This window comes from Fusarium tjaetaba (assembly GCF_013396195.1).
Source record: "Fusarium tjaetaba strain NRRL 66243 chromosome Unknown NRRL66243_c0000389, whole genome shotgun sequence".
Classification (NCBI taxonomy): domain Eukaryota; kingdom Fungi; phylum Ascomycota; class Sordariomycetes; order Hypocreales; family Nectriaceae; genus Fusarium; species Fusarium tjaetaba.
In genome coordinates, this window is record NW_023501585.1 from 21,482 (window position 1) to 47,786 (window position 26,305).

The 26,305-nt window shown below is 47.7% G+C and overlaps 8 protein-coding genes across 8 annotated transcripts; 3 read left to right on the plus strand and 5 right to left on the minus strand.

The window, feature by feature from the left end:
- Nucleotides 1-64: 64 nt before the first annotated feature.
- FTJAE_13134 (uncharacterized protein) lies at nucleotides 65-2,379 on the plus strand (the record flags this gene model as incomplete). Its single annotated transcript, XM_037346246.1, has 5 exons — nucleotides 65-610; nucleotides 666-861; nucleotides 911-1,092; nucleotides 1,142-1,391; nucleotides 1,445-2,379. 5 exons carry the CDS (start codon nucleotides 65-67, stop codon nucleotides 2,377-2,379), a joined length of 2,109 nt encoding a protein of 702 aa, XP_037199836.1.
- Nucleotides 2,380-2,468: 89 nt separating this feature from the next.
- Nucleotides 2,469-4,226, minus strand: FTJAE_13135 (6-hydroxy-D-nicotine oxidase; the record flags this gene model as incomplete). The annotated part of the gene is made up of 1 exon (XM_037346247.1): nucleotides 2,469-4,226. One exon carries the CDS (start codon nucleotides 4,224-4,226, stop codon nucleotides 2,469-2,471), a length of 1,758 nt encoding a protein of 585 aa, XP_037199837.1.
- A 3,833-nt stretch (nucleotides 4,227-8,059) lies between these two features.
- FTJAE_13136 (uncharacterized protein) lies at nucleotides 8,060-8,857 on the plus strand (the record flags this gene model as incomplete). The annotated part of the gene is made up of 1 exon (XM_037346248.1): nucleotides 8,060-8,857. The coding sequence occupies one exon, from the start codon at nucleotides 8,060-8,062 to the stop codon at nucleotides 8,855-8,857; it is 798 nt and encodes a 265-aa protein (XP_037199838.1).
- A 507-nt stretch (nucleotides 8,858-9,364) lies between these two features.
- On the minus strand, nucleotides 9,365-10,874 carry FTJAE_13137 (taurine dioxygenase; the record flags this gene model as incomplete). The annotated part of the gene is made up of 8 exons (XM_037346249.1): nucleotides 9,365-9,473; nucleotides 9,531-9,557; nucleotides 9,623-9,701; nucleotides 9,752-9,873; nucleotides 9,930-10,193; nucleotides 10,246-10,412; nucleotides 10,460-10,569; nucleotides 10,628-10,874. 8 exons carry the CDS (start codon nucleotides 10,872-10,874, stop codon nucleotides 9,365-9,367), a joined length of 1,125 nt encoding a protein of 374 aa, XP_037199839.1.
- Nucleotides 10,875-12,207: 1,333 nt separating this feature from the next.
- On the minus strand, nucleotides 12,208-14,180 carry FTJAE_13138 (phthalate transporter; the record flags this gene model as incomplete). Its single annotated transcript, XM_037346250.1, has 6 exons — nucleotides 12,208-12,551; nucleotides 12,606-13,257; nucleotides 13,389-13,606; nucleotides 13,662-13,852; nucleotides 13,911-13,966; nucleotides 14,025-14,180. The coding sequence occupies 6 exons, from the start codon at nucleotides 14,178-14,180 to the stop codon at nucleotides 12,208-12,210; spliced, it is 1,617 nt and encodes a 538-aa protein (XP_037199840.1).
- Nucleotides 14,181-16,137: 1,957 nt separating this feature from the next.
- On the minus strand, nucleotides 16,138-19,166 carry FTJAE_13139 (immune-responsive 1; the record flags this gene model as incomplete). The annotated part of the gene is made up of 6 exons (XM_037346251.1): nucleotides 16,138-17,047; nucleotides 17,105-17,231; nucleotides 17,291-17,304; nucleotides 17,668-18,591; nucleotides 18,641-18,948; nucleotides 19,020-19,166. 6 exons carry the CDS (start codon nucleotides 19,164-19,166, stop codon nucleotides 16,138-16,140), a joined length of 2,430 nt encoding a protein of 809 aa, XP_037199841.1.
- A 444-nt stretch (nucleotides 19,167-19,610) lies between these two features.
- On the plus strand, nucleotides 19,611-21,992 carry FTJAE_13140 (sugar transporter; the record flags this gene model as incomplete). Its single annotated transcript, XM_037346253.1, has 7 exons — nucleotides 19,611-19,687; nucleotides 19,770-19,893; nucleotides 19,951-20,986; nucleotides 21,039-21,061; nucleotides 21,115-21,208; nucleotides 21,267-21,471; nucleotides 21,893-21,992. The coding sequence occupies 7 exons, from the start codon at nucleotides 19,611-19,613 to the stop codon at nucleotides 21,990-21,992; spliced, it is 1,659 nt and encodes a 552-aa protein (XP_037199842.1).
- A 2,311-nt stretch (nucleotides 21,993-24,303) lies between these two features.
- FTJAE_13141 (hydrophobin) lies at nucleotides 24,304-24,905 on the minus strand (the record flags this gene model as incomplete). The annotated part of the gene is made up of 4 exons (XM_037346254.1): nucleotides 24,304-24,417; nucleotides 24,464-24,528; nucleotides 24,585-24,689; nucleotides 24,743-24,905. The coding sequence occupies 4 exons, from the start codon at nucleotides 24,903-24,905 to the stop codon at nucleotides 24,304-24,306; spliced, it is 447 nt and encodes a 148-aa protein (XP_037199843.1).
- Nucleotides 24,906-26,305: the final 1,400 nt, after the last annotated feature.

The following is a 26,305-nucleotide window of genomic DNA, read 5'->3' on the forward strand; positions in this document are numbered from 1 at the left end:
TAATGCTCCAGTATCCTCGTTACTCTCTCTCTTGGATTCGGAATTGTTTGCCATCGTTTATCCCATGACAGATAGACGGGATACGTCAAGAGGGACCATTCGACGACAACCGTGCCTTGAATTCATTCAAGAGCGTCTGTTTGAGTTTCATGAGGCGTTTTCCAATCCTGACGTACGATTTAACACAGCTCGTGGACGCTTTGAGCCGATGACGCACAATCAAGATGCCGGCACCGGCATTGAGCCACCCGGAGAGCATGAACTTCCAGATATACTCCCTGATACTACCACTAAGCATTCCGATCGACGACCTTTCTGGGAAGAGATGCTCCCTGAAGCGATGGAAGAGCTCAAGTCCATTCGCGTTGAACCAAAGAGACTTGTCGGGACAACACGCAGTATCCGCGCCTTGAAAGGATGGGTTGACATCGTAAATGTCCTTGAAAGAGCAAGAGCAAATTACTACGACTACTCAGGGTTTATCGGGTTCTGGAAACGGTCAGCGCATAAAGTGGCAGACAACGTTGACGAAGGCAAGACACTGCTCTCTCTTCTGCCAAATACGGAATACTCTTCAGTAATCCACTGTGTGTTTGACATTGTGTTTGACGTAAGCTCAGAAGTCCTGTGTCTCCCGATATCCCTAAGTGGCTAACCCAAGACAGGCTGCTAAGAGGACCGCCAAGATTCGAGAAGAGATCGAGACAAGTCTTCGACAGTTCCGAGAGAAGTTGGAGGATGTTGAGAGCATTGTTGCAGTATATGAGAAGGAAGAGGATGTCGTCGTTGCCGCCCAGAAAGTCCTGAGCTCAATGCTCCAGGCGATCGAAGATATCATCGATTACTACTGGGCGAAGAAAGGTGCTTCTCATTCGCATACTCCACCTACCAGCTACTAATCCATTCACAGGGAAGAAGATGCTTCTGTCGATGTGGCAAGCTGACAGCTACAAGGCTGATCTGACGGGCTGCCTTGAGGACCTCAATTCCAGCAGTTCCAGACTGATGGAGAAGGCCAATATCGGGAGTTTCCGTGAGCTTCGAGCAGTGAATATCAAGGCATCAGAAGGTGAACTACCCATGAATATCGATGTGAATCTACATGGCTGACACCATGCAAGGGATTGACAGGTTGAAACAGCTCCAAATAGGTCAGATGAAGATCACCAAGGAACAAAAAAGACTCTCAGACGCCCAGTCAGAAATGAACAAATCCGGTCGAAAAATGGCAGCTGAACAACAAAGACTCGTTTCGGCCAACGAAAGGAATGCTACTGCGAATGAACAAAACGCTGCCGCCAACAGACTCAACGCTACAACTGCTTCTGATGCAATGAACGCATTTATGCGGCTATCGCAGGAATACCTCACCAACCTGACTGCTTTGAACGGTTCGTGTTAATCCCAGGATCTCCTGGCGAAACTTCACTGACATACGTTGTAGAACAAAAGAGACAAAATGCGAGGCTTGCGGTCAAGTACACACGTCTCCATACTCAACTCGAAGCAGAACGATCACGCAGTCGAGACCGAAGACCTTGGGTTGGTCCAGCACGTATACCACAAGATCAGCTTGTTCGAATTCTCAACATGAACGTTGATTTTGATCTCTGTGCCGTTGATAGAGTAGATATCACTGAGATATCGGAGTCAGCCGCGCTCGTGAACCGCCGTGACCAAGGGAGGGCTGAGCATCTGGTGGAGAACGCACAGTTCAAACAATGGGTCGTCAGAGCGAGCTCTACTGAACTGCTTGTTCACGGACACATGAAGCCAAGTCGAACAAGCGTAACGCCTTTATCGTTATTCAGTGCATCTGTTGTGCGAAACCTGCGCCAGGTCGATCGTTTCTGTGCTGTTGCGTTCTTTTGCGGACAGCATACGGACCTCGATGATCCATTGATTGGCGGCATCGGGATCATCAAGAGTCTCACCACACAACTTCTTCATCAGCATAACTTTGACGACGCAGATCTTGACAAAGTAGCCCAAGAAGTGAATTTGCCTCTTTTGAAAAGAGATGTGGAGGATGTCGAGGAACTCTGTCAGCTATTTACTGTTCTTGTCCGTCGATTACGCAGTGATACAACACTCTTTTGTGTGATCGACAGCATCAATGTGTATGAAGATGAAGACATGATGCAAAACATGTTTGTGGAGAAGGTACTGTTTGAGATACTGCAGTTGACAGGCGACCCAAGGGTCAAGACGCATGTCAAGATTCTTTTCACGAGCCCGACAGATACGAACACAATCTGGAAGGCGTTCAAAGAGAAGGACGTGCTATCTTTGCATGAGTCGGGTCGCTTGAGTTTGGATAAGCACTTTAGTGACAGTCGTTTTGCGAAGCAGGTTAAAGGGGCTCTGGAGCCGTCTTAAGCCATCAAGTTAAAGCAGAATTGTATTGTTTAACCGAACGGATAAATTGCGAGCTCCAAGTTCAAGTGTTTACAACAGTTCTAACTAGCTCAGTTACCTAGGCTAACTATAGGGCTGCCACTAGTCGGGTTGAAGGTATCCCAAGAAAAGATTGCAGCCACGCCCGTAGCTTCCCTTGGGTTGGCAAACCCCTCGACAATAGGGTTATTGCTGGGAGGTGGAGGCGGAGCTGCAAATTCCATTGCAGCGCCCTTAGAGTCAACGTGGGGTCCAACTTGAACTCCATGAGGCCATTGGAAGATATTGTCCTTATCCCAGTATGCCTTGACGCTCTGCAGTTTGTCTCGATTGACACCATAGTATGCCTTCTCGTATGTGTTCTCGTCGAGTGTCGCATCTGGGAAGTTGATATACACACCAAGCCCGTCCACAGAATACTTTCTCAGAGCCTCATTAAAGCCCGTGAGGATTTCTTTCATCCTGGTCTCCAACCACTTATCCTTCCACTCAATCATGATGTATGTGTGATAGTCACATTCACGCCAAGGATAGGCGGAGTCAACGGGTTTAGTTTCATTGGCTTTCCCACCAGAATGAATCCAAGACACTTTGATTGAGCCTTCTTCGCCTTTGAACTCATTCTTGAAAGCCACCAATCCCTTTTGTAGAGTCTCAATTATGTCAGAAATATTCTTTCTGACACTGGCCTTTGTGAAAGAAAAGGAAGTGTAGATCCTGAACAAGGCGTTCGAAGGCAAGGCTTTCTGAGTTTCCTCTGACCACTGAGCTACAAGAGTCTCGTGAAGGAATAGAGTGGAATTCTCCGGCAAAGTTCGATCCTTGAGCTGCTTTGCAAGTGACTTGTCCGTGTCTTCGACCTTGCCGCAATCTCCGAGACGCTCATCGACTTCTTTGTCAAATTCAGTCTCTAGTCCATTATAGTATACCAGAAATCGAACAGACGGGTCTTCGCGGGTATCCTTGAGGTCCATCAACCAGCTGGTGTCAATCGTCATGTTGTTGGTCCACCCAGCATTATAGAATTTCACCATCGCTTCAGTAAAAGCGACCTGGGACTTGGGATCATGAGATGGCGCCCAGTTATAAACCCCAGCAACCACAACATCGTGGTGCAGTTCTTGAACCTTCATCTTGAGCTGGGTGACCACCCCGAAGTTATTGCCGCCAGCGCCACAAAGGGCCCAAAAGAGCTTCTTCTTTTCCTCATCACTGTCATCGTGGCTGACTTGGACCACTCCATGGTCTGCGGTGACAATGCGAGCCTCAAGAAGCGTGTCACTTCCCAAACCGAAGCTTCGAGTAAAGGGCGCGAGGCCTCCACCCAGAGTGAAACCACTGACCCCGACGCTTGGACAACGTCCTCCATTGATAACCAGTTTATCATGATGGTCGTTGATCAATTCGTGATAAGCATGAGCCCAAAGGGCACCTGCATCCATAGTGACGGTCATCTTATCCTTGTCGAGGTCGACGCGTTTCATATTGACCAGATCAATCGAGATGCCATTATTGATAGCAGAGAACCCGGCGAATGAGTGGCCTCCATTCTTGATTCGAATGGGCAAGTGTACCTTCTTGGCTCGGTCAACGACGATGCGAATATGGGATTCATGCTCAGGTTGGATGACACAACCTGGTCTTTCAAAGCGGTAGAGAAGGTTCGCGTTTGCGACAGATTTCTCGTACTCAAGCTCTCCAGCAGTGTAGATCGGGATCTTCTTTCCCCTGAAGAATCCCACTTGTTGCAGGCAAAGCTCGAGGAGACGTCTCTGCCTCTCTTTCTCCTCTTCCGTCGGTTGGGGCAGTCCAGGTCTTTGAGTGGACATTATGTCTAGCTGTAGTACGAGACGATGTGCTTGTAATGATACTGCGGATTGAAAGGTAAAATTTACGAGTTTCTTTGTCTGGCTCCTTGGATTCGAGAAGACTCAAAGATGGGCTTTTATAGATGATTGGGAATGTTGAGTAGCACTGTGCAGGCATGACCAACGCTAACCGCTTCATGAGCTACACCGAGACTGTCGCATACATCACATTCCATTGCATATATCACAATCAATGTCTTAGCATCTGTCCATACGAACAACACTATGCAGCTGCTGCTTCTGCGAGAGTTTGCCTCTATAGAATCTTGGCTCCCAGCGCTAGTGAATACGGGCAGATCAATAGTCTGGTCTAGACGTCGCCATCTTTCCAGCAGACCAATAGGAATAATATGATAAGTTCCGCTCAGCCAGCCCGGTGTAGACTGTTTCAACTACCCCTCACTTTTCAGCTAGTCACAATCAATTGTCGCCAGCACACAGAATTTAGCTTCCAGAAAGGGCCGGTCCGTGGTGAACTAGAACAGCCTCAATACGGGAACTTGACAAACACCTGGAAGTCAACGGTGTCCGGGGTGTGGCATGCGAGGCAAGGCGTGGTATTATCGTCAGTCTTGGGGCAGATGCGTCCGAGAATCGCAGTGAAGTTGTGTTTGGGCAGGGCGTCGGCTCGTAAAACATAAGGAAGTTGGTGCATCTATTGCTGGTATCAGGAGCTAAGCAGCTTTCGTGAATATACCGCCACCACAAGAGCATCGCGGGAAGATTGATGGAGTTACCTCTTGAATTCCCATAAAGATAACAGAGCGCAAGAGGTCTAAAGTGCGTCCTTTCAAGAGAAATCGGCTGTCTTCGAACGTAAAATACTTTTCATCACGATGACTGCATGCAGGAAGACTCTCATAGACAATAAGGGCTACAAGGTTTCCAGGGAGGGCGAATGACAGAGAGAGGGACCTTGGGGTTATTACTTACAATCTATTGCATTATCTCTAAGCGACGTAGATGTCGTGGAAGGCATAATATCACCGAGTTCTCTCAACAGTGAACACAGTTAGAAGTGGAGGGGAATGCGGGGTTGAAAGGCGCCAATGCTGCCCGCGTGGACAACCACGGATCTCCACCCTAGCCGCGGCAATTTCTGATTTCCTTATGGGGAAAAAGAGGTTGGTCTCGGGGTAAATAGTCCAAAATAAGTCTGTCCTCCCAGAATCAGTACACCGAACGGCCCGTGGCTGCGACGCGTAGTAGTTTACTCATCTGCTTAAATAAGATCTTAAGCAAAGCTGATTTGTTCTGTCCTGTCCTACCAACCGGAGCTTCCCACTCGTTTGACGCACTCGCTCACGAAGAGCATCCTTGTCAAGAATGGTAGGTCAATCAGACGCGATCCGTCCGCCCGGACTGTCGAAACTGGAAGATTTATTTCAACTGGAGAGGATCGAAAAAGTAAGTTGTCAAATTCAATTCTCCTCTTAGACTCATTGAATGTGAAATAGACTGCTAAATGTGTGTTTCCACTAGGATGTTCTCAAAACGACCAGTGGCCTTTGGCATCCTCCTGGAGGAAGAGGGCTTTATGGAGGGTAGGCATTCTTTTACAATCCCCGACGCTCAAATCATTCGAGAGTTAATAGTGGCTATGCAGACTGATCATGTCGCAAAGCTTGGTAGCAGCAAAACAGACCGTCGGTGAAGACTTTGTCTGTCATTCCCTGCAGAGCCAATTCTTTGTCCTTGGAAACGATAAATCCCCCGTCACTTATTCAGTCGCGAGAGTTCGAGAAGGACGATCGTATGCTACAAGAACTGTCCACGCAATCCAAGAAGGAAAATGCATCCATCTTGCTGTGGTATCATTCGCCCGAACACCTTCTAAAAAGCCTCAGCACATTCACCATGCCTCAGTAATGGCACCGGTTGGAAACCCACCGGCAGAAGAACGGCATATTGATCAAGAACAGAGCGTCGACGCGATTGCTCCGGATGTGTCAGCCATCAGCTTGGGAGATGATAGCGTTGCGCCACAGGATAGAGTAATGCGGTGTTGGACCCGTGCACGAGAGGAAATCCTCCATGCTGATGACACTACGGTACATCAAGCCGTTCTGACTTTCCTATCTGATTGGCTTGCAATAACTATAGCCCCATATGCCCACGGTTACTTCAGATTTCCGCAATCGATCGCGGAAAGCGTTAAATCATCGGTTTTAGCAGGGACAGCAGTTGGAATGTTGTCGACCCTCAACCATTCTATCTACTTTCACTCACCATCAAGCATACGAGCCGACGAATGGATGTTAGTCGAGGTTAACTGCCCTTGGGCAGGTGAAGAAAGATGTTTAGCTAGTGCAAAGGTATTTGCGAAAGATGGGACCTTGCTTGCAAGTTATGCTCAAGAAGTAAGTAATTCCAGTATACTCGGCAGGATAATGATTGACATAATGTAGGGAGTATTCAGATTAAGACAAGATAAAAGTTTCCTATAGCTTAATTGGTCAATATACATACTCATAAATTCCAACCATAAGAACGCAGTCAGAGAAAGCTGTGGAGGAAGCCGTGGAGGGACGTTTTGTCAGAGGGATACGTACGACAAACTCAATAAGTAGTATATGTCCGTTCGCAGTTTGAAAGTAACAGACAGGTGCTACAGGCAATTGTGAATCGCTTGGATGTCAATCTTTTCGCAGGCGATTCAGGCAAAACCTACGCGGGTCTGGTGGAGTAGGCTCCTACGCAATGTCGTGGATCCAATTTCGTCTCTCCAACGAGTACGGACAGGGTTGACGAAGATGGTGTAGAAGCTCGCAATTTTGGGATAAGAGTGACGCATGGCACAAACATTGCCACCCTTCTTCTAATGTTGCTTCTGCGGGCTAACATGTATATTGCCCACATCGCCGCCGATAGGAGACACATGGTGAACCGTCAGGCATATGATGGGATTCTGGATAGCATCAGACGGGTGAGTCAAGCCAACCCTCTGTGAGGGTGCAGTGCTGACAGAGGATCTATCAGGACATACACCACGCTTCAGCTGTGTTGATGGTTGAATAGTCTTCATGCCATTCAGTTACATCACGGAACCGGCGACCCTGAGAGTCGCCACTGAAGATGCCATAAGGGATAGGAGGTACGGCCTCCTTCATCCGAAGCTCATTATTTTAGCCGCTGCCAGCAACAATGAAGGCGGCCTCGCAATGCCCAATGGCTTTTAATAAGATTTATTGGTCATCGTGAAAGCTTCTGGTTAAGAGTTTATATCAGAGAGGAAATATTGTGTTCTCATACATCACCTGTATTCATACCCTAAAGCTTAACCTTACAAGCGGCAGTCATCCTCATAGTAATAGTTCAGTAATCAGTGCCATCTCTCACCGATAAGGAAATGGAATCGTGGAATCTTGAGAGAGCAGATATTTGCTCTAGGGTGTGTGAGCCAGAGAGGGTGCACGAGATTCTGGCGACGTTCACGGTATCGGGGTCCGGCGGAGATGGAGCACGGGCAATGAACCTACAGTTGTGGAGCTCGCTGAAAGACCGGGAGGGCACAATATGGCATGATTTGGCGTAAATGAAGACGCCTGGCCGAGGTGCGAGGGAGATCAAAGTTCTGTGTGCTGATTTAAGCTCTCAGCTACGAGGCTTAGTTGTAAATACCACCGACATCCATCAAAGTTGCTCTGAGCACAACCTTAATACTCATTTGATAAGATAAGTACTTAAGTTCAACCTCAGCCTCTTGCGATTTTCTCTTTTCATCTTCCAGCCATTTCTTTGATCTCTGCTTCAGCAGACTCAGCATCTATAGGAAAGTCGCAGCACCCGCCGTAATGTCGCTTCCACCCCCGTTCGGTATTCCATCCTTCGATACCCTCCTCGAATATGTGTCCGAGCCTCGTCTGACGATGATTTTCTTCGATCTCGACAACACATTGTTCGATCACGAAAAGTCTCTCAACTACGCTCTGGCCCTCGTACGAATTAAATTCCCCCTTCTTCGCGAAATCCCCGTTGACGTGCTTGTCGAGAAGTACAACAGAGCCCTCAATATTGTTTACGACAAATATCTCCGAAATGAGATAGCGTACGAACGGCAAGACGCAGAGAAGGTCAACCTTTTCTTCAGGCTTCTAGGCCTTCCAAAACTGGACAATGATGGTGTTGTGCTTTTTCGGAGTGTGTACAAAGAGGGCTACAGAATGAATCGAACCGCGATGCCTGGAAGCATTGAGACGCTGGAAGACGTTCGCCATAAGGGCTATCGCACTGCTATTATCACAAATGGCCCGACCGAAAGCCAGATAGAAAAGGCCAAAGACATTGGTGTCTTTGATCTCGTTGAGCGTGTCATCACATCAGAAGAAGCCGGCTATCCTAAACCCGATGTCAAGATCTTCCATTATGCCATGCAAGAGCTGGGGGTAAATACGAAGAACATGTACATGGTTGGCGATTCTGTCGAGGCAGATGTCAAGGGTGCTCTCGATGCAAAAATCATGCCTATCTTGTACTCCCCCTCTTCCAACAGCTCCTCCAAAGTGTTGTTTGAAAGAGAGATTTCTGTTATCCGTCAATTCGACCAGCTACCTAAGCTTCTGGAGTCCCCATTGGATTACAGCTTGGACTGAGCTTCCCCGCAGTCACCACAGACCTTCGGTGGGTCTCTGTGGCCCTAATCTGACCTTTGGAGGAATTATGAAGGATCTTGGCTCTCTATGAGAGGAATATAGCACCATACAGGGGTCACACACTGTTATCATAGGTCTTGCTGGAAGACTGAGCCTGTATTGCAAATTCGCCGACGCTGCCGCATGTTGGGTAAAGGTTCTTGAGAAGGTCGCGGATAAGCTGTGGAGATTTTGATACTCGGTGGTCCATTGAGCCTGAAGTGCAATGGAAGAAACTATTGCTATGCCTCCTCTATTTGATGTTAAGGTTTCAACCGAGAGCAAAGATAAACCGGCCAACGCCGAGTCTAACGAAATCCCAGATAGGTCAACGTCACGCTTAAAGATAACCGCAGAGGTCTCTGACGACTAGTAATAGGAAATAAGTAAAGTCATTATTATTTACTCTTCACTATAAGGCCAGATATATATATAAATAAGAATATCCTATAGATTGCTCCTGACATCTTACTGCACAAGTCCAAGAGCCTCTCTGCGTGACTGGGAAGCAGGGTCATAGAACGGCTTCTCCCCCAACGAGACAACCCTGTTTCCTTGACGCTTTCCAACGTAGTCACTAGAATCATTAATCAGCATGTTAAGCTCAGAAGCTACATAGTTACAGTATACGTACTTGGTAGCGGTGTGGAACACAGAGCGGCTGTAGAAAGTTTATAGTTAGTTTTTGGACAAATGACAGGGAACTAGGCCGGCTATGTAACTCACTTATCCCAGATGGCGAGATCGTTCTTTCCCCAGCGAAACCGTACTTGAAGGTCGTGATTCTCGGTGATAAGTTGGCGAACTTGGAGCAGTTAGTATTGCGAACTCATTATAGGACGTTATTGTTCTTACAGTAAGTCTTGAGAATCTCGCTTTCGGTATCAGATACACCGTTAATGTGTCCAGCTGAAAGCTGGTGGCCCACGGCGAAAAGACTCTTCCAACCAGTCACAGGGTTTGTACGCACAACAGGGCTGATCGATTAGTTTTTCCAAGCGCCAATGCATCAGAGCTGACATGGGATGCTTACTGCTCAGCCTTGAAATCCAACCCAGTGTTCTCTGGAGCACCACGGTAGTCGTCAATGAGATCTTCGCCGAAAGTCTCCTTGACTCGCACGAAGTTGGGTTGGTGGTGAGTTGCAGTCAAGTTCTCGGCCAGCTTCTTAAACGGTGGCGAGAGGCGATCGTAAAGTTCGTACCCAGACGCCCAAAGTGTATCACCACCAACGTCCTGCGGAGGTTGGATGATTTTGAGAATAGCATAGTCGGATGGGATATTCTCAAAAGTGATGCTGTGACTCATTATTAAGATGCTCATGTTTGACTTTCTCTTTATACACTTACTCAGCATGCCATCCCTCTCCAGCCAGGTTCTTAGAAAGGGTGCTCCATTTTTCATTGTAGAACTTGCGGTTCTGCTCAGAGGAGATGACGGATACTTCATCATCAAGTCTTCCATTCTCGTCAACAGCAATACCACGCTTACTGTTTGAGAGCGCATGTCGATGGAGCTGAATGGTCAGTTGAATAAGCAGAAAAAGCGTCTGAAGTGACAAACCTTGGATGTCTCTGGTTTGCCTGTCAGCTCTCCAAGCTTCTGTCCAAGATATTTCTGATCGTCGATGTTGAGGTCTTGGTTCCGGAAGAAAAGGACGCCGCGTTGGGAAACTAGAATAGTAAGCACTGTTTTGTAAAAGCCACTAACGGCCAGATCAGATATTCATACCAAGCACAGCCAAGTCTCTGAGTTTGTTGTCATCCTTCAAGATCTCGCTAAGCTGCAGTTTAGGGAACTCTCGGCCGATCACAGCAGTGACATCAGATTGCTCTTCAGCGTCAAGACTACCACTGTAGGACAGGGGACCATCCAGGCGTGAGGCGCTGCTGGTCCCGGTACCTTTGACGGGTTTAGGTACAGCCTGGACTGCTGGAGCAGTGCTGGGGGTATCAACGTCAGCAGCAGGTGGCGACATGATGAGTAACTAAGAGTTTGTATATGTTATATTGAAAGAGAATCTGAAGGGTGCTTGCAGTCACAATTTGTTAGGACAGATGTTGCTACAAGTGCGGTTTCTGTTTACTTGTACTATGAACGGCAGTACACCTTCTTTAAAAGCAAACTCGAAATCTCTAAAGAGCCCACGCTGCTTGTTCACAAAAAGCTGATCACAGGCCGAGATGTCCTTCATCACCTCATCTGGCGCAATTCGCTCGACATATCTCCTACACACCATCTCAGGAATACTAGGGAATCACGCTCATCGGATACAAGCAACCGTCTAGCGTGTGTGTGTAGGCTTCCACTGGTATGTGGCAGGCACTATTTGATATCATCGGAAGAGCTGTATGTTAAGCCACGATCATCAAAATACAGAAGCATTTCTATACATATACTCTACAGGTATGCAAAGTCCAAGACCGACTTTGCGACACGTCCTCTTGTGTCATGCTGTTTTCTTCAATTAATTCCTGATTCTATCTAGATTTGGATGAATGCGATCTATCAGTCTAGGTGAATCAAAAGAGTCAAGCTAGGAATCACCGAATAATTCAATAAAAGCACGAGGCATGGGGGTGTTCATTGCGCGATTCGAAGAGCATGAACATGATTGGTACACAATGACGTTCAGCTTGAGATCAAACAGCTCATACCCCAACTAACGGTGTTAACCAGGTATCTCCGTTCTATTGTCCAATAAACTTGTGACCCGAACTGCGATAGAGCTAGTGGATTAGTCTAATTCTTTTCATGCTGCTCTATCAGTAAGCAGAGATAACAAGGAACAACGTTATGTTAATCGAGTTGCGTCATTTTACATGTAGTGGCGTCGATACAGTGGAATGTACCTAACCAATATGTACATTACGGCATTTATTACTTTATATTGTCATCGCGGGTTGAAGGTAGTGCTTGAGCAGAGAGTTTTATCATGGTAGGGACCTAATTGTAGGATTCATCTAGTCTATTAGCTTCTATTTGCTGCGCAGATATTGAAAACAGATAGAAGTTAATGCTGTAAATCAAAAGATTCACGCCGTGCAGATACGCCTGTTTGTTACTGGTCTTTGTAAGTCCGAGGACTTTGAACAGAATATAATGAGAATGGCATTGATCTTTCAGTACCACCACTTGTCCATGTTTTAGTCAGGCACCTCTAATAGCTTAAGAAACGGACACCATTTATGTATAGATAGTCAATTGGTATGCCTCTAACTGCTTCTCCCTTTGATTGACAAGCTTCAGTTAGTCGATGTAGAAGTAATTGTGATAACCAAGCTTTCTCATAGAAAGAAAACCACGATATCTTAATGAGCGAATCTAAAATCCAGTCTTCTGTTGCCTTCATCTTTGGTAGTGTCAAGATATTCCAACCTCTCCGACTCAGTCATAGCATTCCATTTCTTATCGCGTGACTTATTACGGAGGATATAGTAAACCTTTACCAGGACATAAAGGACAAGATTCATGATAAGAATAGCAAGCAACTGTCGATTACCACGATGGTATTTAGGAGCATCATCCTTGCGGTAGATGTTAGAAGCGATAATACCGCCAGCCTGGCAAAACATGTTGTAACAGGCGGCCGATACGGTTCGAGAGCGTACGCTATTCGAGTTGCGAGAGTTCCAAGCTACCTGGATAGGATGGGCTAAATAGAAAGAGTTAGCTACAGTTGTTGCATCTTCCCTTCCACTCTACTCACCATTTGGATAGGACAGCAGCACAGTGGTGACGGCATAGACAGTCCAACGGCTAGCTGTCTGGGTATTGGCGACATTGAACCAAATAAGACAAGGCAGGATCCAAATCTGACCAATTATTCCCATGAGAGTCAGGTTCTTCGCATACTCGGCTGTATAAGTGAGGATCAACATGGTAATGATATGAAATACAGTATATGGAATGCTCAAGAGATTGGACTGGAGCGTGTTGAAGCCGAGGCCCTTGAGCGACAGAGTCAGGTACTGCCCCTCTGGAGTGGCAGGGATCTGGAAGGTCAATCCAAGCAGATATAATGGCCAAAGGTCGTAGTCACTAAGACTCTGGAACAACAGTTTGAATGTAATGGGCTGTCGGTTGTGCATTGTGCTCTTGGTGGGATCTTCGCGGATGATGCGGTTGACCATGATGACTTCTTCTCTCTCAGTGAACCAGCCTGTCCTTCCACGGAACCAATTGGCAGTTTGGATTGGGCCCGGGGGCATGAGACCATAGGCGAGGAGGCCGAAGATCAGAGTGATGAGGCCCTCAATGAGGAACAGCCATCGCCAACCAGCGTGACCGTTGATACCTCGCATCTCCAACAAGGCAGCCGCAAGAAGCGCCGAGATGATGTCGGCGACGCTCATCATGGTCTAAAAGAACCCTAGACGAATTGAAAGCTCGTGGTGCTTGTAAAAGTATGAGAGGTACAGAATCACCTTGATGAGATCAGTCAGCATGGGTGATGAACCGGCAGTGAATGACCCAACCAGACTCGACTTACATCAGGGATAAAGCCACCTTGTAGAATTCCAAGAAGTGCACGACAGGCGAGAAATGATTCGCGGCCTGATAGCCAGACCTGCGCTGCCGCAACAATACTCCAGAGGCACATTTGGGTCGGGATCCAACGATCAGGACCCATCCATTTAGAGACAAGCTGCGATGGCAGCTCGGCGCAGAGGAACGAGAGCTTGAATACGGTGTTTCCGAGGTTAAAGTCTGTAGCATCACAATCAGTCACTGAATACAATATGTGTAAGCGGGTCGACCGTACCATTGGTAGTCAAGCCCAAGTCGCCTAGGAGGTTGTCCGTCAAGGCTTGGGAAATGTTGGCTCTGTCCAACTCCAGGGCCATGAACATGGTACATGCCCAGATCATAATTTTGATGTCGACTTTGCGGACCAATTGCTTTTCTTCCCCCCAGGTCCATCGTGCAAGGGGATCAAAGCGACTGATGTTTTCCCTGATCAAAGCTATTAGTAAGACTTACCCAAGGTCTATAGATAGATGGATGACCCTACCAGTCTGATCGCGGCTGATATTGCTCGGCAGTTTTAGGATCATCAAAAACACTGGCCTGCACCAATGGTGTTAGAGGCAAGTACTAGTAATGTAGCAGATCCAAGGTCACTTACTTGGGTAGCGATTGCATCTGCATCAAAACCCTTGCCCCGTTGGAACAGATGAGTCTTCTCAGTTACAGGCGCTCCAAGTGGTGGCACCGAGTCAACATGGATCTCAGACTCGGATACATCGAGGTACTTCTGGTCCCTGACTAAAACAGTGGCCATAACGAAACAATAGTAGAGCAGACAGTGAGGCGAAAATAAAGGTTTGAGTAATAGTCTAGCTTGTGAGTCAAGGGAGATGCCGGCTTCTTTTACATTGGTACGACTATAGCGGCTATATTTATAATTTCATCCAAGGTAGAGATTTAGAACATGCAAGATTTATCATAATCCCACTGAAGCTCGTTATCTCAGGATGTGGTGAACATCAGAGAAGGCGTGAAGATTTCTCGCTATTACGTGCTTTTGATAGTTGTGGGGGATGTGATATGTTACGTATCCCTTTTGGGAAAGACTTGGAGCAAACCCCCTCGGGTAGTTTGTATAGATAAGAACCTAATTGCCTTATTTGAGCCAATTATATAACTTGCTAGCATGCTAACGTGACAGGTGCTCTATATGTTGTTAAGCTTATTCTGTACTTCAGGACCTCGATACTTTATACTATACAGTTCCGGTATATGGTACTAAAAAGACGATGTGTACTAGTAGCGGTTACTTATCAGTAGCGGAATAAGCATCTATTTAGACATTTATTGCGTGCTAGAGGAAAGAGGGGTTTCTTAATAAGGCACCGGTCCAGGGCAACAGTCATCAAGGAGAGGTGATCATGGTGCTAAGAAACGGGCTGTACCAGGAGGGTATAGAAAGGCACCCCCCCCCCCGCCTTGCGTTCAGTATCTCTTGATATCGCCGACCGAGGGAATTGTGAATAGAGGTTTTATTAGTTACAAGCACTAATCAGTGGCCCTGTTCACATATGTCACTGGTAATAACATTATTCTTTTGGTAAGGAATGATTTGATATGGTCCCCCAGAAATCGAAGGACAGTAGTATAACAGCCTAGTGAACGTGTCAGCACTGGCTTCCTGAAGCTTTACTAGCTCCTGGCCAACTCACATTATTCCTTATGTAGCTGTTCCAAGCACAGCCACTGCAGCAATTCAGGTTAGGAGCCGGAAGTGAGCTCCCGATCGTTCCATCTGCCTGTCACGCTGAAGCAATGGAGGCTAGAGATGCCGTAGCAACGGCAATGATGAGAGAGCTGAAGCGCATTTTTGGTATGAACTGAAGAGATGTAGAAGGACTTTGAAGCTTGTGGATGCAAATGGATAGATATGAGAATGCGTTCAAGAGATGATGCGAGCAGTGACTGTTGTGAATTATATACCCATTTCTACAAGGAAGATCCACATCATTGAGTTATCAGCTTTTCTCATAATATGACGGCGATGAACTATTTCTTACTGTGATTATGTGGTTTGTGGGCCCATTACTCCATGTAAGTTTCGAAGCTCCGCGGACAACTTACGTTGACCCACTGACGTTCCGCAAATCCTGTCGTGCAGAGATCAGGTAGATATTCTCGGATGTCTCTCTGAAGTCAAAAATGGGTTGAAATGCCCATTCACTTGTTTCAAGTTTAGGATATATTTTGCTTAGTAAAACCCAGGTAGCTAGCAGAACCCTTAAACGGGACATATATAATAGCTGAAGTCAATAGACACATATTCAGACCAACTGGTAACTGATCTTCCTCAAGTACCGGATTACAGTCAACTACTACATGATGCTGGACTCCACAACAGAAAAATCTAGCATCAGTGGTCTCCGACTCTCCGATAAGTATGAGCATTTACCAACGATTATTTACACGCAGAAATCAGCTTAATACAAGGCACCTGACGATTACGAGGTCACCGGAAGAACATAACATTTACATGGAACAACGCTATGAAGCCTGGAATAGCTGGCCTTGGCTGAACAACAGGGTTGAGGTGCTGCTTCGGCTCTTAGCGGGCCGTGCAAGCCGACAAGGTTTTCGTATTTAGAGATAACCCTTGCAACCGAGTAGGACCAAGGTATCTCACTCCAATCGATGCTCGCCAGTGGGGATGTAAACGGAAGAGTAATGCTATGGCATTCAAGATGTACCGACTACTCAGGATGGCTACACCGCTATATATGGAACCCATTTGCCTTTAGCAGGGAGTCAACCGAATCCGTGATATCCCGCAACGCAAAGTCACTCCGGTTGCCCGCCATCGTCGGGTTAACCTTATTATCGTAGAACAAGACGCTCGAGTAAATCCGCTCGCCAAGCTCATGCGCAGAGGTTTGACTCAGAGCCACAGAAGCAGGGTACAACTTCCTGTCAACACTCTCAATAAAGCCCACAAACTTCGCTGTTTTCCAGCTATCCTTTGAGCTAAACACAGAGACCCCACATGTGTTCTTATCAATGACATCTTCTGCCATCAACATAACCTTTCCGCCGTACCGATCAGGTAGGCTGAGGGAACTTCCACCGGAGAAATTGTGATAGTTCGTCTGTGGGATGACGATGGGTGAGTGATGGGCACTGTGAATATCGAATTTGGCGAGCTGGTGGTTGGTATTGTCGCTGACTATGAGATCGTGACCTACGCGAACCACGCCTCCAAAGCCAAAAGAACGCGGAGGAGTAGTTGGTTCGCGGACGTAGAAAGGGGAGAGTTTATCCTTGCAGTCAACGTGAAGGATACTGGATGGATAAGCACCGTTGACATAAAGATCTCCATCAAGGCCATTATCGATGTCAAGAAACGCCCCGTACTGGCCCTTAGTGACGGCCGTCAGGTTAATATTCTTTGTCTCAAAAGTGTTCAGATCGACCTTGACGACAAAGTTATCACCGCTCACATCGTTTCCCGCACTTGTAAAGAATGAAGCGGCCTCTACGACAGCAGACAGGACGTTGTTTGTGGGGTCGATAATAGTCCCAGAGAGTCTTTTGTCTAGGCTGTGGGTTATTCCAGGGATAGAAATAATTCGCTGGAGTGAGGAGCTGTAAGGGTCCCAGACGGCGATACTCGCATTGTAGATTGAGCTGCATAAAAAGGTTAGATTGACTTGGGGCTGAGCGGGGCGTGATGGGGCAACATACCTGAGATATAGAACGCAGCGCTGATCATCCCACCGAAAGAACGATGGATAGAGTTGGAATTGGTCGTTGAACAAGATATCTCCAGAAACTTGACGGCATTTTGAAGTTGCGTGCTTGGAAGCAGATGCTGTTAGGGCCAAGGACGCAACCAACGAGTTAAATATATTATACCTCATGCTGAGCTACTTTGATTAGCGGCGCTGGAAAATTGTATAGTGCAGATGAGGGATGCATTTATAACACTTCAAAAGTGGTCTCGTAGAAGAGGCCGGAATTATATATGTTGAGCGCATAACTCTCACGGAAAGTCCGGAAAGCCAAACTTTACACGTGCGTCACCGACATTATATACCGAATGCCAGGGCTGGGAATTAATTACAAGATCACCCCTGCATAATGCATGATCTGCGAAATGAACATGCCGAAACTCAATTATCTACCGAAAATATTGCGCTCGGACGGCACATCGACATCTTCACTGAGCGGTGGAGAACACGGGCTGGTGCTCTGTTAAGGATTGGTGAAAAAGGTCCTACCGCCATAAATACGTCTCCAGCAGCTACAGATACTCTATGAGCTCCCGCATATCATCCAAATGCTCCAATCCCCAGCACCGTTGGCTCACTGCTTCAATGTCGCGAGTCAAAACGCTCTTGCATCCATCTATAAACTTCTCACGCAGCTTCTCGTCGCCCAGAGGATTCACGCGACTGCCAATCGCATGCTCAACGTACTTTGTGAATGACTCTCCGTTTTCAAGTACAAAAGTAACCTTTGCCGCGTCTGCTGCGACGCCTGTATCGATATTTGCTGTGATGCGGTCGCGAATAGCAATGACGGCAGGATCGAGTACAACATCATCTTCATACTCTGATGGTGTGGCTCTGCCGAGAAGGAGGCCACAGGCGCCACTGTGATAGACGCTGAACTTGGCCTCTAAACCATCCTTTGGAGTCTTCTTCCCGGTGAGTTCCAGGACAAGAGGGTGGACTTGTGCCGTGACGGACTTGATCTGCGCTGGGTCATGTCCCTCTCTCGTCAGTTCCGCGTGTAATTGTATACAAGCGTCGATGACTGGATGGATAACAATCCCGCACGGGAATGGCTTGAAGCTATTCCTCAGAATCTCCCAGCGGCCGGTGCCTGTAGCAGCTAAGCCATCCTCATTCTCAGTTCCGAGCCAACGATCCAAGTTCTGGAGCACGTGTGGCTTGTTGGTTCCCACGACTGCAGCCCAGCCACGTTTCGTTTCCAATGCGCCCTCACTGCTAGTGTAGCCTCCTTCAGCCATGACAGCAGCCAGTAGGCCATTCTGAGCTGCACGGCCGATGTGGAATGATTTGCAATGTGAACCAAACATTTCTCGGAGACCTGTGACTTGAGTTGCTGCGAGACCAATTGCATGGGTGGTCTTTGTTGGAGATAGCCTTAGGACCTTTGAGACCGCAACTGCTGCTCCAATTGAACCGACGGAGGAGGTAATATGCCTTGAGGGTTGTAAGTTGATGTAATAGCCATACGGATGCATATACTTACCAGCCAACATCGTAATGTTCTGGCCAGACAGCGAGCCCAGCTTTGCACTCAGCTTCTATACCAGCCACGAGAGCTACGATGAACTGCTTCCCTGAGATACCACCTCTCCACTCAGCGGCAGCAAGCAGAGCACTCGCAACAGGTCCTGTCGGATGAATAATGGTGTCGAGGTGCGTGTCGTCATAATCATGGACGTGTGATGCTATACCATTAATCAACGCCGCGTGCTGAGCATCTAAGCGTGAATCTCCATGGTGTCCGAGTAGCGACGCTGAAGGTGCGCCGAAGAAGGGAGATAATGTTCGATGCTGCCAGCAATAAAGCACATATCAGCTACCTAAATCACACCATTGAGCTGGTTGGGGGCTTTTGAGCTTACAGCGATCTTTGTAGCTTCATGCTGACTCCCTGCTATAGTGCAGCCAACCCAATTGTAGAAGCTTCGAATAGCTGCGCGGACTACATCTTCTGGAAGGTCCGAGTATTGGAGGTTGTGCGCCCATGTGGCGAGCCGTCGAGTAGCCATCGCGACAATACAGATGATGTTTTTGCCTAGAGGATTTAAATAAGAAGTAGGATTGCATGGTAGAAATGTGAACTGGCAGGCTAGAGTGTCGAATGTTTATATGGACTTAATAATGGTGGTGGTGGCTGTTCCGACGTCATCGGCTCTTCCGTCGGCTCAGCCGATCCTTCGGAGGCCGATGGAGCCGTAACAATCTCCATCGGTTGAACCGACTGACTAACACGACAACCGATGCGTTATGGCACTAGAGTCAGTGCAGAAGCCCCAAGTTACGATTAGTCTACGAGAGATTGTATCGAAACATTGCTTAAGATAAAAGGCGATCCATTTCCCCAGATCCCCAGATTCTGACAAGCATCTCTCCGCACTCTACTTTATCGTCATACTTCAGCTCCTGATTCTCAAATCAACTATACTTACTGGCATTTGTCATCCAGAAGAAAGATGGGTTTCTTTGGACTTCGAGGGAGGAAACTCCAGATGGCTCAGATCTGGGCTGTCATTTTGCCATGTTATCTCTTGTAAGTCAGCAATACTCATTGATGCACAGGAGCAGGGTCGCAAGAGTATGATAACAGCTGACAGTTTCTGCTTGTACAATAGGTTCGGCTACAACAACTCTATCGCCGGAGGGCTCCTCAGTCTCCCGTCTTGGGTAGAAACCTTTCCTGCCCTCGATACCGTACATACCAAAGGAGCGACCAAAGACCACCACTCAACCCTTCAAGTATGCTCATAAGCTTCCACCAGTCGCGAACATATTACTGATTGTAGTCTTAAATAGGGAACCGTCGTGGCGATGTACACCCTAGGCTGTCTCTTCGGCTGCCTCAGCTGCATCGGGCTAGGCGACAAGCTCGGCCGAAAGAGAACGATCATGTTCGGCGCCTTGATCAACACGATTGGTGCAGCTCTCCAAGCCTCCTCGTACTCCCTGCCACAACTCATAGTCGGTCGACTGGTCTCCGGATATGGCTTTGGACACATTACAGCCACAGCTCCGAACTGGCAAGCAGAGTGTTCTGGTGCTGCTCACAGAGGTGCGGCAGTGATGTTGGAAGGCTTGTTCATCTCCTTCGGCTTGGCTATTGGAGGCTGGACGAATCTGGGCATGTCCTTCCATCACGGCTCTGTCACTTTCCGGTTCCCCATGGCCCTATCCGGTGTACTCTCTATCATCATCATGCTTACTACGCCACTGCTCCCGGAGTCACCTCGCTGGCTGACCAAGAAAGGCCGAGTCGATCGCGCAAGAGAGGTTCTAGCCGACCTGACTGACACCGATGCTGATTCCGTCGAAGTACGCGAAGCAATCCGCGAGATCGAAACATCTTTAGCCCTTGCAGGAGAAGCCAAGCTAAAAGATATCTTCACCAACGGCCCTCTCCGTCTCTTGCACCGCATGTGTCTCGCCTGCGCGGCGCAATGCTTCCAGCAAATGAGCGGCATCAACGCCCTGGCCTTCTATCAAGCCAAGATCTTCGAAGACTACCTTGGCCAAACGCCTAGGGCGGCAAAGATCATTGCTGCTTCGGTCTTCACCTGGCAGACCATCTGCTCGCCCATTGGTGTCTTGACGGTCGACAGGTTTGGACGTCGGAAGTTGATGATGGTCTCGTCTTTGGGGATGGGCGTTTGTATGGCTGTTGTTGCAGGCGGGTCGTCACAGCCGGGAAACACGGCATCGGTGGGTGTAGCAGCTGCTTTCATCTTCCTTTTCTCGCTGTTCTTCCCCACTGGGTTCCTTGGACTTACATTTCTGTATGCTGCGGAGATTTCACCTCTTAGCCACCGAGTGCCCATCACGGCTATGTCAACTGGTATGTTAATCCATTCTGAACTCTGTAGTTGTCTTTCACTAACTAGTATTAGCCACTGCCTGGCTGTTCAACTTTGTAAGATTAAGTATATGCGTGTGATGAAAGAAGATCTAACTAAGAGCTCATAGGTTGTTGCTGAAATTACTCCTATCGGACTAGCTACCCTCAAGTATAAATACTACATCATCTACGCCGCCATTAACATCTGTCTCACCTTTCCAAGTAAGTGCACTGCCTCTTACCTTAGAAAGATACAAAAGTCTCTGACTGTTCATCACAGGCGTGTACTTCTTCTTCCCAGAAACCAGCGGGCGGCACCTAGAGGAGGTCGACGGCATCTTCTTGGACAGTAGCAACATCTTTGAAACAGTCTCTATTGCTAGGCAGAGTCGAGTAGTTGGTCATGGAATGAGCATTGAAAATGGGAGGGAAGAGAAAGAGGAAGTGGCACAGATTGAGAAAGGTAGGCCAGCACCTCAAGATAGGTAAGATATCAATGTGTGAGGAGCTTGGCTAGGTATCCGAGATGAATCTGATAATTATGAAAGAGCATTTTGTTCAGGCGTTGTGTTGAAACCTACCCTGTATACTCGGCCATGTATGGCTATGTTTCCGCGTTGACTCGACTGCGTGCTCGCTGCCGGGCCTTGCAAACACGTACATACTACCTCGACAACCAATCCATATCTGCGATAGATCCATCTGGATTCTCATTATTCTCCATCGTTGTGGAATATGGCTCTCGTCTTGTTACAGGCACTGTTCTAAACCCTCTCCATTCAAGTTGGAGCCCATTACTTGCACCACCACTCAACCGACATTCTCCCATGCTTTTACTCACTAATAACGTTCACAACAACCAAATAACCCCGTTTAGTAGATTACACCCTCTGTATAAAATAACAGAGATCTTCGGCTCAGTCCTGCCACATTGGGTATCATCGCGCCCAGTAGACTCCGATCCCAGCACCCTCCTCTCAACAATCAAATCGCAGTGAGATTTTAGACCAGCCTCACCTGAAGACTGAAGAGGGGAAACAGTTGACACGTGCAGGCCATAATAGGTATCCGAATGGGAAGACTTAGGCGGATGCGCCGACTCCCGGCCGAGAATCTCCAGCCCTTTCTCCTTCAAGACTTCAGTTAGCGGTGAAAATCTCTCCTCTGGGCCTCAAAAGATTAAAATGGGTAGGGCCTCCGTTCGCGAGCGGTGGTTGAGGTGTGAAATGAGGCTCTAGGACTTGAGTTGCAGGGATTACACAACTGCCGTGGATCCGAAGGCTCTCGGTCAACATTCCAGCTCTGGATGATTGATTTCCGGGTTTGTCGGCAAGCCTCTCGTTCTTCTAGTCTTCTACCTTATGCCATGCAGTGATACCACGATGTCAATAAATTAGTCACAGTATCGTCTTGCTGAAATGAGTTGCTGAAGCCATGTTGCGGGGTAATGCAGTACCGGATGTCGGCGGAAACAAGCTACAAGGGTAGTATCATCACGAAGTTTTGGATCCTGAGATGGGAGGTCAAAGGTCTAGCTCATCGTCTAGTGGTAGTTTATTTCTCCCCCCTCGCTTTAACTAAGTTAGTATCATCCTGATGTTTCCTTTTCGATCTGAGGTCCAACTTGTGATTCTAGCACGGGTCTGTGCCGAGACGGTCCCGACGAGGCGTTACGAGCAAACATTGGACATGCATGGATGGTAATGCAATGCGCTCAGGGTTGTCAATTGCTATTTGCTACCGTCAGATCAACCATGCCACGTCTCACTGCGTGCCTGATCACAGCACGGTAAACGGGTTACTGGGTCGATGATACGGTAATACGGCACAAACCCGTCAGCCCGGTTCAATATACGAGGCGGGTGTTACAATATCAAAATGCGAATGCAAACGCCCAAGTCTACATGAGGTTTCAATTCCGCGGAATAATCCTCTCAATCACTGTGACTCCACAATGCTATCCCGCAAGAGATGCAGCATGTAATAATCAGACCATGACGAAATCAAATCCAATTCACCGGTCCTGTCTCCATCTTCTCTGATCCCCGTGTATATCATCCCAAATCATTGGTTCTTGGGACTGTCAGCTACAAACTATCGACAAGTCTATCGACGAGCTATTGGCATGGCTTGCAGTAGCAGAAACCTTGTCGCACCAACAACCCGCCACCAAAATCTGTGGCGATGCATCACTGGCCGTTTTTTCCCAACTGTGGCGCTCTATACGGGCCATGATGATCGCCGTTGGGCGTACTAAGAGCGGGTGTTCCTTTCCACTACCGTCAACGTCGTTGTTGAACCTACGCTTGGGGTATTTTTAGATCCACCGCGACGACCGTTTTCTCAATTCACCCGGGCATTTGGGAATAGCTTATTCTTCATAGCGTTATTCTTCTCTCGGAACTAATGATTGCATGATTTGGAATAGACGTCATTAATACTTGTTGACTCAGTTCTAGACTTGAGGATCGATCTGAGGCTAGTGCGCTGATCCATCGGCGCATTGACAATCCCCAGACTCGCCGAGTTTCGTCTATCGCTTGACTGGACACTAAGATCTCACTCCCATACCCATGTTAAGGCTGACAACGATCAAGGTTCTCGAGCCCAGGTACCAGGTTCAGGCACAAGCAAACGTGTCTCAATTCACAATGCCGAGGGGCCGATGCTTTCAAAGTGGCTTTATCCTACGTGGCAGCGCAGCCTAGGGGAGGAAAGAAAATACAGAACCTTGATCCTAAATGACAAAAAGACTTAGGTAATATAGTCTAAAGACTCAGGTAATATAGTCCAAGCTTAGGATAGCTTTTGATGAGTTTATTTTGGCACCCCATACCAAGGTTCGCTGTTTTGTTGCCCCCCAAGGGCAGCTCAACGTCGTATCACCAGAGAAAGTGTAACAGCCAAGTTAGCCTAGATTTAGCGCAAGCCATGCTTGTTGCCGTGATGGCCTGTGCTAGTGCAACAAGAGGCTCTGAATCGTTTGATTGCCTTTCTCGTCTTGGGCGCTGGGGGAATTTCTCACCAAACATTACCCAACTTGGGATATACGCTAAACGCAGAGCTCGCGATCCACAATACCCCATGTTTTTCACAGATCCGACAAAAGTATGGAGCAAACAAGAGTCTTTTCAGGTTCAAATCGCCTCTTTTGGACAGCCAAGGTTGACTAAATACTATTTACGACCCTCTTCTGTCCCATCGGCAAAGCGCATCATCCCAATCCATCATCAAAGGAGTGTGAGAAATGAAAGTAAGGTAGGTACAGCTGACAAGTGTAGATACAAGACTCTGGGTAGTATGTACAAGACACTCTCTTACTCCTTGATGGCCTTGTAGCCGCCGCCCTTGCCACCCTTTCCGCCCTTGTAGATGTTGATGTTGATGGTCACGGGCGCATTGAAGTCAATTTCACCAATGCACATTTGGAACTAATCACTGTGAGTGATGTATGAAGATTGGGAAGGGGGTACTTACACCGCTGTTGTTGTTGCAGCAGATGATCTTTGCGTTGCAGACCTCCGAGTTGGAGCAAGTTTGAGCTGTACGGTGTCAGATGATCCGCACAGTAGGAGGGAAATAAAAGAGGAAGACTTACTCCCGTCAGCGGCGGTAGTGCAGCAGTACTGGGTACCAGAAGAACAAGCATTGCCCTGATTGTTAGTAGGAGCAGGACAGTTCTGGTCACTGCCCTTCTTGGCTCCTTCTCGCAGATCAAGTTAGATTCACCACGGTACAATATTTTGGTGAACTTACGACGAAGAGCTGGCATTCTGGGCCAGGGAATGTCTCCCATAGAAGGCGCTCTAGGTTCAATGTCTCTCTCCTCAACCTCTACAGCCGGCTCCGCAACAGGCGACGCAATAGCGCCCTGCAGAACGGCGAGGCCGTAGAAGATGGCGGAGAGTTGGAGTTGCATGATAGCGAAGGCGAATCTCAAGACAGAAGAGTGAGTGAATGTGTGTGTGTGCTCGAGCGAGTGGAGTAGTAGGTAGTGATGCAGGAGATAGTTTGAGGGGAGACAGAGACTGGTATTTGTGCAGATGTCTTAAGGTACATGTCCCCAAAGCTGAACTTGCAAATTCGCACCCGTTACTACTGTGGACGTTTAGGATGACAATAAATGACATAAGTGCCGTCTGTGCTAAGGTTTTGCTTTCTCGTGTTGGTTGACGCCGGATGTCGGCGCTGGGTCAATGCGCATATGCAGAGTGATCCGGGGTATACGGTAATAAACCAATGCTCAGCCAGCCATGATATTAGCCACCGAATAAGCTTTTTAGTTTTTGGTACTTTGGCCTTTGTGATGAGATCTATTGAACCTTGTTTCTAGGATCTCTAAATTTCTCTAGTTGAGACCGTTTCAAACGTCTGGTGTCTTACACGTGATTTCATGTCACTGCATTCTGTTTGTTTCCGATTTGAAGGCTAGTAGATCAAGTCTTTAGGTTTTCTTGGTAGAGAGAGGGCACTGCTTATGTTGTGAGGCCTGAGACTCTTAGGCGTAATGCAACATATGTGCTGTTACATGCGTCAAGCCCTCGGATCTGTTGGTCCATCTTCCCCTGCTGATCCGGGTCTCGGCCTCCGAATCAATAAACATAGCCAATGAATTTTCTCTGCCATTGAAGCCCAATTCGCCGATGTATCCTTGCCTCTGTCGGCTACCTACCTTGATGCACTGCATGTGCTGTACTTACAGGCTGTCGTTGAGCTTGAGAAGCCATGCTAGCTTGTGTCCTACGCTCAACTCGCCGGACCATTCGGAATCTCGGCGTCGAGATGACATGAGTTATTGGACTCAGCTCACTCGGACTATCGCATGAGGCTCAAGCTAGACCTTGGTCTCGATCCAGCCTCTTGTCCTGTCCTCCAACGATTCCACGATGTTTGTTCAGTTGTGGAGTTGGCCAACCTCTCGTTGGGCTTCCGTTGCATGAATTCGGCGCTCATTATGGTCTAAGAGGCAGGAAAAGAGTTCGATAGCTTCAAGTTCAGCTGACACAAGGCCACTCGGGCGTAATCACTTAGGCGTCAAGAGAGGTCATCGTGAGGTCTTAAGTTGAACAAGACATGCATTGCTATGAGGCCGAAATGTGTATATAAAGACGACTGTTCTCCCCCTAAACTCATCTTTTCCTCATCACTCACTCACTCAACAATCAACTCAGATCCTAAATCAACTCTTAAACACTCTCTTTCGAGACAATCTCTTCTTACAAAACCTTCAACATGAAGTTCACCGCCTCCATTCTTACTCTCCTCGCCGTCGCCACTGGCGCTCTCGCCTCTCCTCACGGCGGAGCTCCTCCTCCCCCT